The following is a 22,128-nucleotide window of genomic DNA, read 5'->3' as shown; positions in this document are numbered from 1 at the left end:
GAGCATTTAAAATATATAAGAAAAAACAAAAACAGACAAAAAGAAAAGACGGAGATTATTTAGCGGGTAGAGCCAATATTAGGGCCTATTTGCCTCATACTTATGTCCCTGGCGGCTATTTATGTGCCTCGTACCTCAGTTTTGTCCCTGGCGGCTATTTCTGTGCCTCATACCTCAGTTATGTCCCCGGCGGCTATTTATGTATTTAGTTGTTAACGCGTACTTATATAGCAGCCACACGTTCCGTTACGCTCAACAATTGGAAGAAAAACCCATAATAAACCAAGATTGGGTAATAATAACAGACTGACAGATAGGAGGGCCCTGCTCGCAGGCTTACAATCTAGTGAATTCAGTCAGGGGCACTGTTGACCATGTGCTGTCTTGACAGTGTTTGACCGCGTAAGGTGTCTTCAGGCCGTAAGACGAGGAATTAAGACGTTTCTTGTATTTTGCTCCACAGCTACCAGCAAAAACCGCCTGGACCCGGAGTTTCTCAAAGCCATCCCCATCATGAAGACCCGCAGTGGGATGCAGGTGAGAAGGAGGGGCGGGGATAGGGGAGATCAGGGGGCGTATTCACAAAGCGGCAGCCGCTGGCAGCCGACACTTCTCGACAGGTTTGACCTCAAAATTTTAAGTGATGCTGACATTAAATTCCGAACAGCGCACTTTGTAATTTAGCATCGCTAACTGCAGAGATCAGACCTGCGGAGAAGTGGCGGCTTCATAAATATACTCCCAGGAGCTAAGACTGGGATATTCATTACCTCAGGTGACGTGAAGATCCTGGTTACACTGAACATTAATCGGAACCTAATTTATACTGTGCGAGGTCACGCTGAAAGCTCATTACCTAGATACAAAACAGAAATGGCGACTGCTATTAACCGGGAACCAGAAAGATGGATCCTTATAGTTGATATGTCGTCTTGTCATCACTTATGTATGAAGGGTAGTGATGTCACTCCAGTAAATTACTGATGTGCCATCATTCTCCGATCCCCAAATCGTGCCCAAGTGCCCAGTTTGGTGCTGCCACAGACTTTGCAACTAAGCCACACCAAGCGTCCCACCAAAGACTTTTTCCCAAAATATGCATCTGACTCGCATCATGAATGTGACAAAATGACAATGCGCAGGTCCAGAGCCGGCCCTAACCAATATGATGCCCTAGGCAAGATTTTGGCTGGTGCCCCCTAGCACCGCCACTAGTTCTGCAGGAGATGCCTGGCATGAGTCAGCTGGCAGCTCTGCTAACGTCGGGCGCCTTTTGTTTATGAAAATACCTCTTATTTGCATTGCTATGTGGCTAGGTTGCACAAGCAGCTTCTGCTGATTAAAATGATATACAGCATGCCTATATTCTGTGTGCGACTGCGGCTGTATCTGCACACGAAATGCTACATTACAGTGATTTCCAGGAATACACTGCAACGTTGCATTTCGTATGCAGATACAGCCCCAGTTACACCAGAATATAGGCATGCCGCATATCATTTTAATCAGCAGAAGCTGCTGGTGCCCCTAAGCATACCAAATCCCCTAGGCAATTGCCTAGTTTGCCTATGCCTAAGGCCGGCTCTGCGCAGGTCCCCGGATACCGGTGTTGGCATCGTGCTGTGTGCAACGCAGACGCTAGCCTGTGTAACGAGGCACAAGACAGAGGGACGTCACCAGTGATCTGTGTCACGGTTCGCACCGCGCAGTGTTGTGCGTAATCAACGACTTTATACCAACTCCTTTGCAATGATAATACTAATGTGTACATTATCACTGCGACACGTATGTGACACATGACATAGTGAACGTGTTCTGTGATATATACCTGCCCAGGATGTGGTGTATTATAAGGAATAACAATAATGTACCATCTATGTAACATGTCAGCAGTTTGCATGACGGTATCTGTCTAAGAACCGGGCACCTGGGAGCTGAGAGTGCTCTGCAGATACTTCAGGAGCCGCGATACCTTCTAGGAGCCCACTGAGAAGGTCCAGGGAAGCCTCTGTTGCATCTGCTCACCTGCAGTAGAACCAGTCAGCAGGGAAAGCTAAATCCAGCGTCTCGTTATTTGTAGTCAGCAAATAGAGATAACAATTCCCGCAGGATTTTCTAGTGCTGCTCCCATGCTTGCTCTGCATACATATCTTTATTGTACTGTAGGCTTTATATTGAAACCCGTTTTTGGATATAGCTTCTTGCCCTCGTCCGCTGAGCCGCCCTGTTTTCTTGCCTGTGTCTTCCAGTTCTCCTGCGCTTCCCCCAGTCACAGCAGCTCGGACAATGTGCATGAAGTCTGGGTGTGCAACAGCGACGGCTACGTGGGACAGGTCTGCCTGCTGAGCATCCGGAACGAGCCCACGGTAGAAGCGTGTATTGCGGTGTGTTCTGCCCGAATCCTGTGCATCGCTTCCGTGCCTGGGCTGAAGAGGAACTTCAGGTAGGTCCGCGCAGGAGATAGACGGGTTACTGTTCTACCACCTTACTAGTATAAGCGGTGCCAGTTTCTGCTGCCGCCAAGCGGAGTGGCACCGCCCCGCCTACAGGAAAGCTCTATATTCCGCAGCTACATGGCGGATGCATGGAACCAATCGGCACGGCTACTCTAAATCCTTGTACCCCACTGATGTTGCTTTAAAAACTTAACTGCAATGTATTCTGCAGACAGTGCTGGATCCCAGGTGTCCATTGCACGCTATTGGATGAGTGATAATCGGAGGATCCCTATTGGCCAGGCTGTGTGTCCCACCCCACTTTTCAATTTGGGTGGCTGATATGTGCTATAAAGAAATATTAGATACGGGCGGGCACCTCCTTCTCCTTTACTGTCAGCATTGTGGGAATAAAGCAGTGGAAGTGCCCGGTGGAGGGAATGGGAGTTACAGGACTGGGGAAGAGTCCAGCCACTAAACATCTTCTGAGTGCCCTGAGGCAGCTACACCGGGATTGTGGTGGTTCGCCACTGTGGGGGAGAGATATTACACCTTGGAGAGAAATACAGGAACTTTCTCGTCAGCTTCTAACTTTTTTTTTTTTTTTTTTAACTGTGCTAGATAAATGATATACATCCTGATTAGCTGGTAGGGGCAACTTTATCTCTCTCAAAGGTTTGATACACCTCCCCCTATATATACGTGGAAATGGGCACTAAGACTCTTTCCTTTCTTTCCCACGTGAGCCCTAACCCAAACTTGAAAACTGTCTTCGGGTGGCATTTACCATGGCACATTGTTCCTCCACTTCAGGTCCCTTGAAGGCTCCATGGCCAACGTGTCATCCTCTCTTACAGCTAATGGCCCATTTCTAAACGCCCCTCTTCCTGTTTCCTGTCCCCCTGCAGGGAGAGACCGGCTGCCGTGGTGAATCGGTCCTCGGAGCAGCTTCCTCAGCATCTAGATGAGCCGGCATCTCAGCAGTGCCTCCACATCTCCATCTCTGGCTCCTCACTGGAGCTCTCAGAACACACCGATAGCGCCAGCCGGGACCTTGTCCCATTCGACAGTGATGACACAGATGATGAGTCCTCTCCCAGCCCCTCCGGGACCCTCCAAAGTCAGGCCAGCCGCTCCACCATCTCGTCCAGCTTTGGAAGTGAGTGACAGTAAGCTGACATTGCACCTTGAACCCAACAGAAAAATATTGTGCCGCGGTTTTCTTGTTAATGACCAAGTGCATCAGGAACATTTGGCTTAGTAATTGCCGCTGTGTCTGCGGCTTAGTATTATCTGTTGCCTCATCATAGACCGGTACAACAGTGCCACCTGCAGGTTGTAATAAGCTAACCAGGAGACTAAACAAGAGACACATTGAAGCAAAAACAAAATTAAGATAACTGACTCGTTATGTCTCCATTTTATAATCTCTCCGCGTTAGACGAAGAAATGCCGAGTGCTAAGGACACCACAGCCGAGACCACCAGCTCAGAGGAGGAGCAAGATCCCGGCTTCCTGCCCATCCCCACCAACTTCAACCAGAATCGGGACAGCGAAAGCCCCACCGAGGCGCAGGCAGTGAGGAGATCCAGCCGGGGGTCCTTCACACGTGGCAGCTTGGAGGACATGCTGAGTATTGACCCAGAGGCCTACCAGAGCTCTATGTGGCTTGGGACCGAGGACGGCTGGTAAGAACGATAAGTAGAAGGGCCATTGTAGAGTGTGTACGTGCCATGAAATAGTATTCAGCCCCCTACCCGTACACTCACAGGCTTCCTGCAGAAGACGGGTCACAGAGAACCATGCAGTAATACAAAAACACTGAGATATTGCTCTTCCCTGGTTAGTACCATCTCTGGCAGCTATTACAGCCCGTAGTCTTTATGGGTGTAGTATGGTATGCCGGCATACCGACAGCTGGGCGAACGCAAATGAGCCCCTTGCGGGCAAAGTGGCACACTATGCGCGCCACGCTGTCTATTCTCCCTCCAGGGTGGTCGTGTACCCCCAAGAGGGAGAAAAGGTGTCGGTATGCCGGGTGCCGGGATTCCTGCGCTGGTATATTGTCATCCCGACAGCCGGCAAACTGAAGACCACTCGTCTTTATGTGTAATCCTCTCCTAACCCTCCAGAACAAGATTGCTGACAGAATGTACATTATCATTCATCACAGACTCTATAATAAGAGCCCGGATCTAGGTTTTGGGGGGACCCCCGGACCGAGGCAGCGTGGTCCTATATTCCCACATCTGTGCAATAGGCTGCATCTTTATTTGGGGGAATCCTGTTGCAGCAGCTCACAGGACTTCAGGTTTATATTATTAACAAGGAAAACAAGCAGCCAACTAATACCTTACAGAGGCGGAGTCATGCGGGGTGCCTCACATGCGGGATGCCTCACATTGAGATTTGTGAGGCAACATTTGAACTTGCGATTACAGAGGTATAAATACTACTTTCTTCTTCCGTCCACTAGGGGGCACAGGTAACACTTTGGTGATATGGAAGTGACAGATATCACACAGCTACAGTTAGGTCTCCGGGTATTGGTATCAGGGGGTAATTCCAAGTTGATCGCAGCAGGATTTTTGATAGCAACTGGGCAAAACCATGTGCACTGCAGGGGAGGCAGATATAAATGTGCAGAGAGAGTTAGATTTGGGTGGGTTATTTTATTTCTGTGCAGGGTAAATACTGGCTGCTTTATTTTTACACTGCAAATTAGATTGCAGATTGAACACGCCACACCCAAATCTAACTCTCTCTGCACATGTTATATCTGCGCCCCCTGCAGTGCACATGGTTTTGCCCAGTTGCTATCAAAAATCCTGCTGCGATCAACTTGGAATTACCCCCCCCCCCCCCCCCCCCCCCAGAGCAGAAAATATAGGCTATATAATATATATAGGACCATGCGTGATAATTCCCCCGTCTCATCTTCTAGCATCCACGTCTATCAGTCGTCGGACAACATCCGGAATCGGAAGAACAGCATGAAGATGCAGCACGCGGCGGCGGTCATGTGTATTCTGTAAGTGATATAACACCTGAGGGGTTTATCCGTATGATGGTTCCTGTACCCACTGAGTAACTGATGTCCCTTCACCCCCGCAGGTACCTGGATAACCAGGTGTTTGTGTCACTGGCCAATGGAGATCTCATCGTTTACCAGAGGGAGGCAGGTGAGAGACTCAGAACGTCGGCGTTACTGTGTCTGGTCGTGTCTACACAGCTGTATATCTGCCACCGGACAGCCTTCATTCAGGGGCTGGTTTATGCATTTGTCTCATCTCTGTGGCTGTGTTTCTGCTTGTCTGTGTGGGTTTTACATTTGCCAGCCGGCGCTGTTTATTTTAGTGAACACAACACAGAATAACACTCTGATCCTTGGGGCCTGGTACAGGTCTCCCCTTTGACCCCCCCTATTGCCAGCCCTGAGCACAACACAGAATAACACTCTGATCCTTAAGGCCTGGTACAGGTCTCCCCTTTGACCCCCCCTATTGTCAGCCTTGAGCACAACACAGAATAGCACTCTGATTCTTGGGGCCTGGTACAGGTGTCCCCTTTGACCCTCCCTATTGCCATCCTTGAGCATAACACAGAATAACACTCTGATCCTTGGGGCCTGGTACAGGTGTCCCCTTTGTCCCCCCCTTGTCGCCGGCTCTGAGCACAACACAGAATAACACTCTGACGTGCTTTGCGTGTGTGTTCCTGTAAGAGCAGCATCAACAAATAACTTGTCGGGGTAGGCAACCTCCTGCACTCCAGCTACTGTGGGACTACACGTTCCAGCATGCCATGCCACAGTTTTAGCATACGCTAACAGAAAAACTGTGGGTGTGCCCTCACATTGCCTACCCCCACTCTACATAATATAAAAGCTTTGGTAAAAGACACAGAGGGAAACCTTTGCAAAAGTTGCAGGTGCTTGCATGCAAACCAGTCAGTGAATGTTGGTAATGGCCGTTTGTATGGAAAATATACTCTATTCACCAGTCTGCCTTTCCTGTGTGTAATTATTCCGGTAATTGGAAGGGTTAAATTATTCTGGAAAGAGTTTAATGTTTGTCACGCTTGCCATTATATCACACTTTTCTCTGACGTCCTAGTGGATGCTGGGAACTCCGAAAGGACCATGGGGAATAGCGGGCTCCGAAGGAGGCTGGGCACTCTAGAAAGATTTATGACTACCTGGTGTGCACTGGCTCCTCCCACTATGACCCTCCTCCAAGCCTCAGTTAGATTTTGTGCCCGGCCGAGGTTGGATGCACACTAGGGGCTCTCCTGAGCCCTTAGAAAGAAAGTATAGACTTAGGTTTTTTATTTTCAGTGAGACCTGCTGGCAACAGGCTCACTGCAGCGAGGGACTAAGGGGAGAAGACGCGAACTCGCCTGCTTGCAGCCGGATTGGGCTTCTTAGGCTACTGGACACCATTAGCTCCAGAGGGATCGACCGCAGGCCCAGCCTTGATGTTCGGTCCCGGAGCCGCGCCGCCGTCCCCCTTACAGAGCCAGAAGCAAGAAGAGGTCCGGAAAATCGGCGTCATGAAGACTCCTGTCTTCACCAAGGCAGCGCACAGCACTGCAGCTGTGCGCCATTGCTCCTCATACACACTTCATACTCCGGTCACTGAGGGTGCAGGGCGCTGGGGGGGGGCGCCCTGAGCAGCAATAAAAACACCTTGGCTGGCAAAAATACCACAATATATAGCCCCATGGGCTATATATGTGGAAAATACCCCTGCCAGAATCCTAAAAAAAGCGGGAGAATAGTCTGCGGAAAAGGGGCGGAGCTATCTCCTTTAGCACACTGGCGCCATTTCTCCCTCACAGCTCCGCTGGAAAGAAAGCTCCCTGGCTCTCCCCTGCAGACTACACTACAGAAAAGGGTAAAAAAGAGAGAGGGGGCATTAAATTTAGGCGCAGTATATATTTTATATAGAAAAAGCAGCTATAGGGGACATAACTCAGTTAGTCCCTGCATTATATAGCGCTCTGGTGTGTGCTGGCATACTCTCACTCTGTCCCCCCAAAGGGCTTTTGTGGGTCCTGTCCTCTAATAGAGCATTCCCTGTGTGTGTGCGGTGTGTCGGTACGGCTGTGTCGACATGTTTGATGAGGATAATGATGTGGAGGCGGAGCAGATGCCTTTAGAAGGGATGTCACCCCCTGGGGGGCAGACACCTGAGTGGATGAGCTTATGGAAAGAGATGAGTGCACGTATAGACTCTTTACATAAGAAATTTGACGACATGCCAAATGTGGGACAGCCGGGTTCTCAGCTCGTGCCTGTCCAGGTGTCTCAGAGGTCGTCAGGGGCTCTAAAACGCCCGTTACCTCTGATCACAGACGCAGATGTCGACACTGATACTGACACCAGTGTCGACGACGATGAGTCGAATCTAATGCCCATTAAGGCCATTCACTGCATGATTGAGGCAATGAAAGAGGTGTTAAACATTTCTGATTTACATCCAGGTACCACAAAAAAGGGTATTATGTTTGGGGAGAAAAAACTACCCGTAGTTTTTCCCCCGTCAGATGAATTAAATGAAGTGTGTGAAGAAGCGTGGGCTTCCCCTGATAAAAAATTGGCAATTCCTAAGAAGGTACTAATGGCGTTCCCTTTCCCGCCAGAGGATAGGTCACGTTGGGAAACACCTCCTAGGGTGGATAAAGCGCTCACACGTTTGTCAAAAAAGGTGGCACTACCGTCTCAGGATACGGCCCCCCTTAAGGAGCCTGCTGATAGAAAGCAGGAGGCGATCCTGAAATCTGTATACACACATTCAGGAATTATACTTAGACCAGCTATTGCGTCAGCATGGATGTGCAGTTCTGCCGCTGCATGGTCAGATAAACTGTCAGAAAATATTGACACACTAGACATAGAGTCGATTCTGTTAACCATAGACCATATCAAAGACTGAGTCTTATATATGAGAGATGCACAGAGGGAAATCTGCCGGCTGGCATCAAAAGTAAGTGCATTGTCCATTTCTGCTAGGAGAGGCTTATGGACTCGCCAGTGGACAGGAGATGCAGATTCCAAAAGGCACATGGAAGTTTTGCCTTATAAGGGGGAGGAATTATTTGGGGATGGTCTCTCAGACCTAGTTTCCACAGCAACGTCTGGGAAATCAGCGTTTTTGCCCCATGTCCCCTCACAGCCTAAGAAGGCGCCATTTTATCAGGTTCAGTCCTTTCGGACCCAGAAAAATAAGCGTGGAAAAGGAGGGTCTTTTCTGTCTAGAGGCAGAGGTAGGGGAAAAAGGCTGCAACAAACAGCAGGTTCCCAGGAGCAAAAGTCCTCCCCCGCTTCTTCTGCCAAGTCCGCCGCATGACGGTGGGGCTCCACAGGCGGAGCCAGGTACGGTGGGGGCCCGCCTCAAGAATTTCAGCGATCAGTGGGCTCGCTCACAGGTGGATCCCTGGATCCTTCAAATAGTATCTCAGGGGTACAAACTGGAATTCGAGGCGGCTCCACCCCACCGGTTCCTAAAATCTGCCTTGCCGATTGCTCCCTCAGACAGGGAGGCGGTGCTAGCGGCAATTCACAAGCTGTATTCCCAGCAGGTGATAATCAAGGTACCCCTACTTCAACAAGGCCGGGGTTACTATTCCACACTATTTGTGGTGCCGAAACCGGACGGTTCGGGGAGACCCATTTTAAATTTGAAATCCTTGAACATATACATAAAAAAATTCAAGTTCAAGATGGAATCGCTCAGGGCGGTTATTGCAAGCCTGGACGAGGGGGATTACATGGTATCCCTGGACATCAAGGATGCTTACCTGCATGTCCCCATTTACCATCCTCACCAGGAGTACCTCAGATTTGTGGTACAGGATTGCCATTACAAATTCCAGACGCTGCCGTTTGGACTTTCCACGGCACCGAGGGTATTTACCAAGGTGATGGCGGAAATGATGATACTCCTTCGAAAAAAGGGAGTTTTAATTATCCCGTACTTGGACGATCTCCTAATAAAGGCTCGGTCCAAGGAACAGTTGTTGGTGGGAGTAGCACTATCTCAGGAAGTGCTGCACCAGCACGGCTGGATTCTGAATATCCCAAAGTCACAGCTGGTTCCGACGACACGTCTACTGTTCCTGGGGATGATTCTGGACACAGTCCAGAAAAAAGTATTTCTCCCGGAGGAGAAAGCCAGGGAGTGGTCTTCTCTAGTCAGAGACCTCCTGAAACCAAAACAGGTATCGGTGCATCACTGCACACGGGTCCTGGGAAAGATGGTAGCTTCTTACGAAGCAATTCCATTCGGCAGGTTCCATGCCAGAATCTTTCAGTGGGACCTGTTGGACAAGTGGTCCGGATCGCATCTTCAGATGCATCGCTTGATAACCCTGTCTCCAAGAACCAGGGTGTCTCTTCTGTGGTGGCTGCAGAGTGCTCATCTTCTGGAGGGCCGCAGATTCGGCATACAGGACTGGGTCCTGGTGACCACGGATGCCAGCCTTCGAGGCTGGGGGGCAGTCACACGGGGAAGAAACTTCCAAGGACTATGGTCGAGTCAGGAGACTTCCCTTCGCATAAATATTCTGGAACTAAGGGCCATTTACAATGCCCTAAGTCAAGCAAAATCCTTGCTCCTACACCAGCCGGTGCTGATCCAGTCAGACAACATCACGGCAGTCGCCCAAGTAAATCGTCAGGGCGGCACAAGAAGCAGGATGGCAATGGCAGAAGCCACAAGAATTCTCCGATGGGCGGAAAATCATGTACTAGCACTGTCAGCAGTGTTCATTCCGGGAGTGGACAACTGGGAAGCAGACTTCCTCAGCAGACACGACCTCCACCCGGGAGAGTGGGGACTTCATCCAGAAGTCTTCCAAATGATTGTAAATCAGTGGGATCGTCCACAAGTGGACATGATGGCGTCCCGACTAAACAAAAAACTAGAGAGGTATTGCGCCAGGTCAAGAGACCCTCAGGCGATAGCTGTGGACGCTCTAGTGACACCGTGGGTGTACCAGTCAGTTTATGTGTTCCCTCCTCTGCCTCTCATACCAAAGGTATTGAGAATAATAAGAAAGCGAGGAGTAAACACAATTCTCGTGGTTCCGGATTGGCCAAGAAGAGCGTGGTACCCGGAACTTCAAGAGATGATCTCAGAGGACCCGTGGCCTCTGCCGCTCAGACAAGACCTGCTACAGCAGGGGCCCTGTCTGTTCCAAGACTTACCGCGGCTGCGTTTGAAGGCATGGCGGTTGAACGCCGGATCCTGAAGGAAAAGGGCATTCCGGAGGAAGTCATTTCTACGCTTATTAAAGCCAGGAAAGAGGTTATAGCAAATCATTATCACCGCATATGGCGATAATATGTTGCATGGTGTGAGGCCGAAAAGGCCCCAACAGAGGAATTTCAACTAGGTCGATTTCTGCATTTCCTGCAAGCAGGAGTTAATATGGGCCTAAAACTGGGATCCATTAAAGTACAGATCTCGGCTCTGTCGATTTTCTTTCAAAAAGAATTAGCTTCAGTACCTGAAGTTCAGACATTTGTAAAAGGAGTGCTGCATATTCAGCCCCCGTTTGTGCCTCCTGTGGCACCTTGGGATCTCAACGTGGTGTTGAGTTTCTTGAAATCACATTGGTTTGAGCCACTAAAAACCGTGGATCTAAAATATCTCACGTGGAAGGTGGTCATGTTATTGGCCTTGGCTTCGGCCAGGCGAGTATCAGAATTGGCGGCTTTATCATGTAAAAGCCCTTATCTGATTTTCCATATGGATAGGGCAGAATTGAGGACTCGTCCCCAGTTTCTCCCTAAGGTGGTGTCAGCGTTTCACCTGAACCAGCCTATTGTGGTGCCTGCGGCTACTAAGGACTTGGAGGACTCCAAGTTGCTAGGCGTGGTCAGGGCCATGAAAATATATGTTTCCAGGACGGCTAGAGTCAGAAAGTCTGACTCGCTGTTTGTTCTGTATGCACCCAACAAGCTGGGTGCTCCTGCTTCTAAGCAGACTATTGCTCGTTGGATTTGTAGTACAATTCAGCTTGTACATTCTGTGGCAGGCCTGCCACAGCCAAAATCTGTCAATGCCCATTCCACAAGGAAGGTGGGCTCATCTTGGGCGGCTGCCCGAGGGGTCTCGGCTTTACAACTTTGCCGAGCAGCTACTTGGTCAGGGGCAAACACGTTTGCAAAATTCTACAAATTTGATACCCTGGCTGAGGAGGACCTGGAGTTCTCTCATTCGGTGCTGCAGAGTCATCCGCACTCTCCCGCCCGTTTGGGAGCTTTGGTATAATCCCCATGGTCCTTTCGGAGTTCCCAGCATCCACTAGGACGTCAGAGAAAATAAGAATTTACTCACCGGTAATTCTATTTCTCGTAGTCCGTAGTGGATGCTGGGCGCCCATCCCAAGTGCGGTTTATCTGCAATACTTGTATATAGTTATTGTTAACTAAATCGGGTTATTGTTGAGCCATCTGTTGAGAGGCTCAGTTGTTTTCATACTGTCAAACTGGATAAAGTATCACGAGTTGTACGGTGTAATTGGTGTGGCTGGTATGAGTCTTACCCGGGATTCAAAATCCTTCCTTATTGTGTACACTCGTCCGGGCACAGTGTCCTAACTGAGGCTTGGAGGAGGGTCATAGTGGGGGGAGCCAGTGCACACCAGGAAGTCATAAATCTTTCTAGAGTGCACAGCCTCCTTCGGAGCCCGCTATTCCCCATGGTCCTTTCGGAGTTCCCAGCATCCACTACGGACTACGAGAAATAGAATTACCGGTGAGTAAATTCTTATTATTAGGTGCATGGGCTCTGGTCAGGAAACCACATTTCTCTAAAGTAGTTGAAACCGGAGGTGTGGATGAAGTGGGAGGAGCCAGGCCAACATGTGGCCAATCAGAGCCCCTGGATTATATAGTCAAAATCGTAAGAAAAGTTAGTGCAGATCGCGAGGTGAAAGTCACCTTGCAATCCCGATTCGATGCCGATGCGCGGTCCTGTGCGGTCGGCATCGCAAATATAGATAGACTGTGCAGGCAAGTCAATTTTGACTATCTCTATGGAAGAGATAGTCAAAATTGACACTTAGCCAAAATCGCACATAGGGGGTCATTCCGAGTTGTTCGTTCGTTGCCGATTTTCGCTATGCTGCGATTTGTTGCTAATTGCGCATGCGCAAGGTACGCAGGGCGCATGCGCTTAGTTATTTAACACAAAACGTAGCAGTTTTGCTGTGGCATCTGCAGCGCATTTCAGTCGCATTGCTGTTCGGTAAATGATTGACAGGAAAGGGGTGTTTCTGGGCGGCAACTTAGCGTTTTCCCTGCGCTTGCAAAAAAACGCAGGCGTGTCAGGGAAAAACGCGGGAGTGTCTGGAGAAACGGGGGAGTGGCTGGCCGAACGCTGGGTGTGTTTGTGACGTCAAACCAGGAACGAAAAGGACTGAGGTGGTCGCAATCTGTGAGTCGGTCCGGAGCTACTCAGAGACTGCAAAGAATTATTTATTAGCAATTCTGCTAATTTTTCGTTCGCTATTCTGCTATGCTAAGATATTCTGCTATGCTAAGAGACACTCCCAGAGGGCGGCGGCCTAGCGTGTGCAATGCTGCTAAAAGCAGCTAGCGAGCGAACAACTAGGAATGAGGGCCATAGTCAGTATCGCAAGCACATTCATTATATGCTTGCGATGCCGACCTAGCCCCTGTCGCACAATGAGAATCGGGCATAGCCCGAATCTCACTGTGTGTATGGGCCATTAGAAGTAACTGGTCCTATCATCTGATTCTCCAGAAATAAGGGGCATGATTCTGTCACTGTGTGTCCGCGCCATGTGTACTCAAAGCTTATTTTGTTTCTCTAGGAAGTTTTTGGGACCCTCAGAACTCTAAAACTCTTTCCATTGGATCTCCCGGGAGCCCGGTAACTAAAATGGTGTCGCTCTCCGGCAAGCTATGGTGCGGCTGTCAGAACAGGGTCATCATACTGAACACCTCCTCGCTGCTCCAGGAGGTAAGTGCTCCCCTCCACTCCCGCACAGGGTCAGGACAAGCACATGACACTTTAGCTTTCAGGCAGCTGGTTCTTATTGGTTCAGTGAGTCATCGTCATTATCAGTGCACCCAATCAGAGCCCCGTCTGTGTTCATCCAATCAGCAACTTGTATGTCTGCTTGGTCAAATGAAGCATTATTTTGTCTCTCTCTGTACACTGGTGGTACCCCAGGTGTTGTGGAACTTTAGTTTCTCAGAGTCTTTGCATGCTGGGACTTGTAGTTATACTGTCGCTGAGGAACCACCGTTTGCTTACCTATAGCCCAAATAATCTGATCTTGTTTGATTGTTGATCATCATGGAAGGATCCCGTCCTCTGTGCGCTCTAATCATTGTCTCTCTCCCGGCAGCACACATTCCACATCGGGCAGGACCAGAACCGCTGCGTCACCTGCTTGGTCAGCTCCAACCTGGGGATGTGGATTGCTCTGCAAGGCAGCGCTCAGGTCCGGCTCTATCACACCACTACGTTTGAGCAGCTGGCGGAGGTGGATATTGCGCCACCCGTGCACAAGATGCTAGCAGGTAACGCCATTCGGACACAGCCCCGGCTGCCCAGTGATGTGGCTGCAGGGTCTCAGGTCTCAGTTGCACACGCCTTAGAGAAAACACAGACTTGATAACAAGTGCTTGATTAGAGGTAAAGAAAAGCCATATAAAACCTTTTACCTGCCGCAGGAAGCCGGTAGAGATTGTGGCAACACAGGGGATCCCCTCGCTGGGAGACGTTTAGGGGACAGTTGCGTCTTTGGCGAGGTTGGGCTGGACATCATTGCGATACGCACGTTGCTGCCTATTGTGATAAGGAAACTACTCTCGTTTTCCTGCGCACCTCTGTGGAGTGCGACAGAAAAAGAGTGACGATACATCGCCACAAAGTGCCCGCACAACGGTTTCAGGAGGTGCGCTGCGGCACGTCGCTAAGGACTGAATCGCCCTTTGTGAGTTACTCCCCAGTGACAATGTTTCTAAGGCAAGATTTATCCAAGATTGGAGAGATAAAAGGTACCAACCGATTGGCTGATACTTTCTCTTCCCACTTAATCTCTCTCCAAACTTTGATAGATTTCCCCCCAAGTACTCTGGGCACGATGGGGCACTGTTCCTGCCTGATTTGGGGCTCGTCAGACAGGGGTCCTTTGCTCCGTATGTGACGCACTATAGACCCTGCCTCACGTACGAAGTGAATAGAGGGAGGGCTTATGAAGCATCTACCTAGTAACTATTTGCAAATGGCCAGAACATATTTCCTGTTTACCTACTGGGTTGTCCGTGCTGAAATGGCCACTTCCATATTGAGGACAGACACCCTGTGGATGATAGACACATCAGTCCCCGAGTAGGTATATAGCGTCTCCTGAAAATTTCGGGCTTCTGTACTTACACTAGCGAACATCTGTAGCTGAATTACTCAGGTAGTCTCCTCTATTTTCCCGCTTTGTCTCCAGGCTCTGACGCCATCATCCGTCAGCACAAGTCCGCCTGTCTACGGATCACTGCCTTGCTGTCCTGTAAAGATCTCCTGTGGATCGGAACCAGCGCTGGTGTGGTCCTCACTCTCTCCATCACCGCCAGCAGCACCTCCCTAAAGGGCCCGATCAGCCCAGTGGGCCTGTCGCAGGGGCATACCGGCCACGTCCGTTTCCTCACCTCTGTGGAGCTGCCGGATGGGTTTGATGTGCACTTCCCTCTGCCGGGAGACCAGGGTGAGTTATCTGCTGTTACCTGTACTGCAGCTAGGTGGCACCAGGCCACCACAAATTACCAGCTAGAATAATAATAATATTTATATAGCGCTCTTCCTCCATCAGGACTCGGTTGTTTTACAGACATAAACATAGCACATAGGGTGATATTTATGGGGTCCTAGCATAACCGTCAGCTCCATGTATTTTTCATCCCACTCATGAGTGTACCAGGTGAGGCAGCCGTATTGGGCACTCTACAAAGGTTACGCTGTTTGAGATAAGCCGTACTAGAACCCAAGGCATATATGGGAAACCGGACACGTGTGTAATATAGACTATATGGAAACCGGGCCTGGACTGCACACCCTAGCTTATTATAATGGGATGTGCTACCTTGCTGGGACTAAGTACTATAATACTACAACAGAGGAACAAAGGGTGCAGGTGCACCATACACCATTAAAATTATTATAACCATAATATAATATTTGAGGTTCTTGGCATATATTGGCCAGTATATGAGCCTGCCCACCTGCTTCACGGTGACCTCATCGGACAGGTCCCTAACACTATAGGGGTTCACCTCTGGGACGCAGACTACCCCAGCTAAACCACCCCAGGGCATCACACAGAAAAAGGGTAGGAGTGAAAGATCAGTGTTAAGCAAATGAAAGAGGCTGCTGAATATAAAAGAAAAGAGGAGGACAGCAGTAAAGTATCAGAATGTGAAGTTCAGCTGAGCAGTGTTAGAAGTGTAAGAGATATGTGAAAAAAGCGACATAAATATAAAACAAACACAATGTGATATAAGTGTTAATAGTAAATGTAAGGTGGTGATGCCCCAAGGTGACCCAGCCAGAGCAATACAGGGAGCCCCACGCCCCAAAAGCTCACCCCCAAACCGACTTTGTATATAATTAAAAGGGTCATACCTGTGTCTTTTGTGCAGTCGTGTGTAATATACCCTGTATAAACAGCATCCCTGTTACCTAGGAGACCACCATGCAATTTAATTTATGTGGTGATGCGTGACCAATTGAAACAAATCAGACAGGTTGCATGGTCCGTAGTCAGTGATTTACAGCGAGGCTTATCACACATACAGCTGTCTTTTAGACTGTCACACCACGCTGCAAGTTTGTCGTGTAATAAGAGTACAAACAAGCCAACTTTGCGTTGGATGTTTAATTATATTTTGAGTATGTTTTGCAGCTGAAATGATTCTTTGACATTTATTTGAAGGGATCAAATCCATTTTGCTGAGAGAAAAGAAAAAAAAAAAGATTGTTTGTCCCACCAGACAGGGAACGTTGCCTAAAATGCTCCCTCTCCACCCATTTATCTTACTTGAATAGTCTCAATCCACAAAGCACTTTCCCGTTTTTGCATGTTGGCGTGCATATAACATCACAATTCGCAATCGTACTGTGGGTTTTACACTTTTGTCATTTAACCATCTTCTTTGCAGGTTGTTTTTTATTTCCCAATTTTCCAATTAGTGTGGTTCAATAATTTTTGTGTCTTGCCCCCCCTTTTTTTACATTGATGGCTTCTGTATGCAAGGTGTAACATCTCACTTCTCCAGCCCCACGTGATGTCAGGAGATAGAACCCATGCTTCCTTCTGCAGTTCAGGTTAAAGAAACAGGTGGTTGTGTAACTTCTTCCTTGTCTTCTTCAGCAGTCACTGAACAACCGTCCGAAGCGGAAAAGAGAGATTCTACCAGACACCGACCTAAATCCAAACTTCTGGTCATCAGTGGTGGAGATGGGTACGAGGACTTCCGGCTCACCAACAGCAGTGAGACGGTGGGCAGAGACGACAGCACCAACCATCTCCTCCTATGGCGAGTCTGAGGATGCCACCCCGCAATACACTGACCTACTTTCATTTCGCTGCTGCCCGTAACATTGTTTCAGATCATCTGTTGACATCTTATGTGCTAACACTTCCATCGCTCATCCGACATCTCCGTGATGCAGGTTCGGGAGCCAACTAGAGAGGTGTATTCTGTGCCTGAGAAGCCTTCTGTCCAAAGAGTCGAAGTATTGGAAGAACTGACGTCTGTACAGTGTACAAAGGATGGACATAGTAGGGTGGTATGTTTGCCATAGTCCTTACAAAGATGGTGGCACATACGTTTGGGTACTGTCGTATGCCTACAGCCAAACCCTTAAGATAACTAGAACTTACTGGACCTGTAGTTGTCTATATTGGATTATAAATTGGCCTACCACTGGCTCTCTTGTTTTCTGTGTCTACAAAGGTATTAACCACTGGTGAGTGAGCGGTGACCCAAGAAACGCGTTGGTACTTAACTGCTGTTTGTTGCTTCTTTGGTGTTCTGTGCACATTTCATCCAAGCACCACAACAGCAAGACCCTCAGGACGTCATCCACAGTCCGAGTCACCTATCTAATAAACTCCACGTTCTAAGGGTCCGACTGCTCGCTCCAATTCTGTGGCTTAAAAGAAACTCCGTTCAAGTGTTGCCGGCACAGTCGGCCATTATTACTATTTTTCTTTTTTTTTAAAGATGTTCTTATTTATTGTCAAGTGAAAACTTGTGTTCTGAAGTTTTTAATTTCTTTTTTTTTTATTGTGGTAAAATGCATCACATGGGTCCCCGATCTCTCTTGATTTGGGGTGATTGAGACACAAATGGGGGTTTTAATTGAGATGATGAATGAGACCAGTAATTCAGAGTACATTTTTATAACTTCTGTGCTTACAGAGACAAAGTCCTATCATGAGTGATATTTGACATCAGTCACTGGCCTTTGGCTGGCAGGCATGATGGGACTTGTAGTGCCAGTAGTTGCTTACAATTGTTCTGTGTATTGGATGGACCTGTATAAATGTAACAAAATTATCTGTGCACTAATGAGATACTCTGTACTGATTCCAGACACATTCTCCTGGTAAGTGCGAAACGCGTGGCGCTGATGGGAGTTACTAACTATTATCTGTTTAAGCTTTAATTTGCGTTAATTTCAGTTTATTGGTTCCAAATGAACCACGGTTATATGACGTTCAAGATGGCTGCAGTGTGAGGACATCACCAACTGACACAGCCAAAGTACTGTAATGGACGTGTAACAGCGCAGTCTAAATGAAAGGGCAACGCACAGCAAGATTTGTGGACTTGACACAAAAATAGTAATAAAAAGCTGTCCTGGGTCACCTCTTGCTACCTGGGAGGAGCTACATGGTTGTCCAGATTCCTAGAAGGGTGAGCAGTGGACTTTCAGTCGTGGGGACTGGGCAGAACAGGTGGTATGTAGTGAATGCATCACCTGATTGGTCAGAAGCCATCGCCAGCCAATCAGGTGTCTCACTCATTTCATGCCCATTGTCAAGATCCAACCTTGGAACATTTCGCATGGCTGCCTGGAATGATCCATTTCCCAATTGAATGCAGCGTTTCTGCGCACTTTTACTCCAGAGCCTCCGCTGTGCCTGGTGGTCCTCAGAACAGGAGATCAGATGCTTATAGTGGCTCTGTCTGTCCTTTACATCCATACGCAGAAGAGTCACAATTGGTGTCCTGTTCACCAAGCCTTTATTTGGGGATTTTAGGGATTGCTGTCGTCGTTTGTCATTTTGTAACGATTGGTTAATTGCTCCCTTATAATATGCCTCAATCAATCGCCTCTTTTGCCTTAAAGTTGTTTGTTTTGTTTTTTGCATACTCATCACTGTCCTGAATGTAACGTCTTTTACATTTTAGGAGGGGGTTTTAACATTTTGAATGTTTTTAAACTATGTCACACTATAGAATGTTAATGCTCTCATTCATTTTGGGATACCTGGAAGGAGGACTGGGCAGCACCCAAAGTCGGCTGTCATTTCGGCTTCATCAGGAGTGAAAGTGATGTACTGCATTGGTCACTGATTCGCTAATGCCTTAAAAGGGGGAGGGGGGTTGGTCCCAATATTTGTCATCCGACTTTGTGCTCTGTCTTACCACTGCCCTCCTGTCCTGCTGTATTGTCACGATGCAGCAAGTTATATTGATGTGAGAATAGTTATGCGAATGGACGGCGGGGATCCGCTCAGCAGACAGAGCTGGATGGTCTTGCAAGCTTTACGTATTTTATTCACATTCACTGTACTTTGTAGAGGGCATACTACTTGACGGCTGAATGTAATCCCCTTTACTGCAGGCTGTCCAGAAATCTTAGGTGGGTCGGGTGACTGAGAGCTATTTGCAAGACAGCAAGCAATCGGAATTTAGGCTGGTGCAAGTATCGATGGTGCACCAATAATGGCATGTTCATAGCCACAAGCGGAGTTGCACTGGCCACGGGCAATAAAAGTTGGCACTCAGGGCTTGCACAGTCTGGCTCAGGCTAGTTCATAAGGGGAAGGCAATCTAGCATTTGCATATTAGCGATGCCTGGGCTCAGCAAAATGTCGCAGCCACACGTACATTAGCTCCCATCTCTACATCAGGCCCAGAATCTGTTTCCAGAGCACTAATTCCCAGCAAACGTGTCCAGATGAGATGTTCTCAATGGTGTCTGCCATATTTGTACAGCAGGCTCACCAAAGAGATTGGTCTTATATTTTCCTAATCTTTCAATGTCGGTCCATGTCCCAGTATAGGACCACGGCTTTACGTGTCTATGTCCAAATGACTGTAGTTGGTTTACAGCCTTAATATGTCTTGGCAAAATGCAATTGTGATTATGTTGCTGCTTGGATAGCGCAAATATTCCCCTTACATTACCCGAATCTCCCTGGGGCATAATATTATCTGCAAGAGACTATAACAGTGATGGCATGTGTACGGTATATATTCCGTGTATGCAGATGTAAGCTATTCCAGGTTTTACCACAAGATGGAGACAGAGAGTAGTAAAAAGTGAGCGGATAAATGATGGGGACTTGGGAAAGGAGAGTGGTAGATGATAGCTGATGGGGGATAAAAGTAGGTAAGGAAATGGGGTAGTAAGGAGGAACGGCTGTGGGAAAGTTAGGTTAGGTGGACGGAAGAGGGAGAATCATGTGAAGATCCGGGCCCATTTACTAACCTCGTATTCAGGTGCAACTGAGCCAGCCACGGCAACTCATCAGCAGTCACCCGTCTATGGACAACGACCGTGACTGGAAATGTTGCATTTAATTGCATATGTTAATAAGTGAGCCCTACAGAAAATTGGGATTAACCAAGTTGCCTCTATGTGGTGACCCATAGGTGAAGTAGCTGTATGTTAAACATTCCATCATGGATCACTTATAATAAGACACAAGTGGGTGGGGTCTATTTCTTGTGGACATAGAGGTGATCTGACGGGCACAAAAGGTTATTACTCATGTGAAAACCAGATATGAAAAGGACGATACGCACCGGATACAGGGATTAAAATAGTGGAACTGGGCATTTCAATAGGGACTGTGCCGCTGAATCAGGGTGCCGGGGGTATGGTTGCGGGCAGCTCTTTCGCAAGTGAAGTATAAATCTGTATTTTTGAAAGTAGTTTTTTAGCAGAATAATTCCTGAGAGAAAATGACAGCAAAAGATGAATCGGTGGTCTGCAGGAATATGTTCTTTTACTGCCTTACTAAGTTTTACTGTGGACTTTATTCATTTTTATTTCTTTTCTTCTTCTTTTTTTTAATTATAAAAAAAAAAAGCTGTTTCTAGGGACCATTCTTTCGGGATAAGGGCGTAACATGGGGTGAAGTAATATAAATGTAACTACTTTCCAAAAAGAATTTCTTATTTTTGCTCATTTCTATTCTAACACCACATTTAGCAATATATATACATCACTGATATTGGGAAGGTTTTACTTCACAAACAGCTCCGCAGCTTACGTGGACTATAAATGCCAACATACCGTGTATGGCTAGCTGGTCAGGTGTGCTGAGACTTGTAGTTCCCCAGGATCTGCCACACCACAGATTGCCTATCCTCTGATCTAGATCTGTGTATTCAGTGACCGGTTAGAGGCTGCTTGCCCCTGGGTACGATACGACGCCACTACCCTGTCAGCCACACGTTTTGCTTCAAGAAATGTATTTATTTTAACTAAATAAAAGTAGGAAAACGAGAAGTATTCCTTGTCTCAGGGGCCTGCGGCACTATGCGGGCCCCAGGAGTGACTACACAAAAACACTTCGCTGTACCCCATTACTATAAAACCACTGATTTTCCAAGCCACTGGTCAGCGTACTTCTGGGCATTTTACCACAAAACTGCAGTCGCATTTCTCGCGGTCCTGTCTGAGCGCCGGGCAACGACTCGGCAACACCAAACGGTCTATGAACTCCCTCCAGTACTGAGGACAATGGCGCTCCCTACTAATCCCTGCCAGTGCTGCTGTGTATTGCACTGTAATTATCTCCCTCCAGCACTTAAGGGGTTATAGAAGAAAAAAACACTATTGTTATTCCATTTTGTGTGTGCTTGTGTGTGTATGTGTGCGCGCGTGTGCGTGTGTGTGGGGCGGGGGAGTAAAATATGAAATATCCCTTGTGTGTTGTAAATAGGAACATACAGTATATTGCCTTTTCTGTACATAGTGTTCTCAGCGTTTGATCGTCCAAAATAAATTTGATGGCATATTTTTATATATAACTTGTCAGAAGTCCCTGCCCTCACGTGGTAGTTGTAAGGAACCACGCCAGCACCTTTGACGGACGGCTAATGTCCTCTCGGTGTATTGTGTGAATCGCTATAACTGCCAATTACTACTCCTGTAATGTCCTATTTTGTCACTGTGGATTCTTTGTAAATAAAGTTCACCAGTGTTGAATCCTGTCAGGTTTTTTGCGTGTTTTATTAGATTACTACCGCCCATATACGTCAGCGTGGAGGGATGGTGATATTGGGCGGAAAGCAGGGATGGTGGGGGAAGATTTCCTCCCTATGCACAACAGACTTCCTGACTTCAAGTCAATTGGGGGGGGTAATTTGGGGTCCATCTACAGTACATCGCACACAGAGGTGCACCAGAAAACT

The 22,128-nt window shown here is 47.9% G+C and overlaps 1 protein-coding gene across 3 annotated transcripts in view; it reads left to right on the top strand.

The window, feature by feature from the left end:
• ARHGEF17 (Rho guanine nucleotide exchange factor 17) overlaps nt 1-21,927 on the top strand; it is a 307,648-nt gene extending 285,721 nt beyond the window's left edge. For 2 of the 3 annotated variants that reach the window (XM_063951202.1, XM_063951203.1), the window contains exons 13-22: nt 464-537; nt 2,250-2,443; nt 3,344-3,594; nt 3,877-4,123; nt 5,380-5,466; nt 5,550-5,617; nt 13,281-13,429; nt 13,821-13,995; nt 14,919-15,176; nt 16,839-21,927. In XM_063951202.1, the coding sequence (XP_063807272.1) occupies nt 464-537; nt 2,250-2,443; nt 3,344-3,594; nt 3,877-4,123; nt 5,380-5,466; nt 5,550-5,617; nt 13,281-13,429; nt 13,821-13,995; nt 14,919-15,176; nt 16,839-17,014 (1,679 nt within the window). In that variant the 3' untranslated portion in view covers nt 17,015-21,927. The remainder of the gene's footprint in view (nt 1-463; nt 538-2,249; nt 2,444-3,343; nt 3,595-3,876; nt 4,124-5,379; nt 5,467-5,549; nt 5,618-13,280; nt 13,430-13,820; nt 13,996-14,918; nt 15,177-16,838) is intronic. The other variant, XM_063951204.1, reaches the window with a different exon arrangement.
• Nucleotides 21,928-22,128: the final 201 nt, after the last annotated feature.

This window comes from Pseudophryne corroboree, chromosome 2, assembly GCF_028390025.1.
Source record: "Pseudophryne corroboree isolate aPseCor3 chromosome 2, aPseCor3.hap2, whole genome shotgun sequence".
Classification (NCBI taxonomy): Eukaryota; Metazoa; Chordata; class Amphibia; order Anura; family Myobatrachidae; genus Pseudophryne; species Pseudophryne corroboree.
The sequence above is the reverse complement of the archived record's forward strand: the minus strand, read 5'-3'. Positions and strand labels throughout refer to the sequence as shown.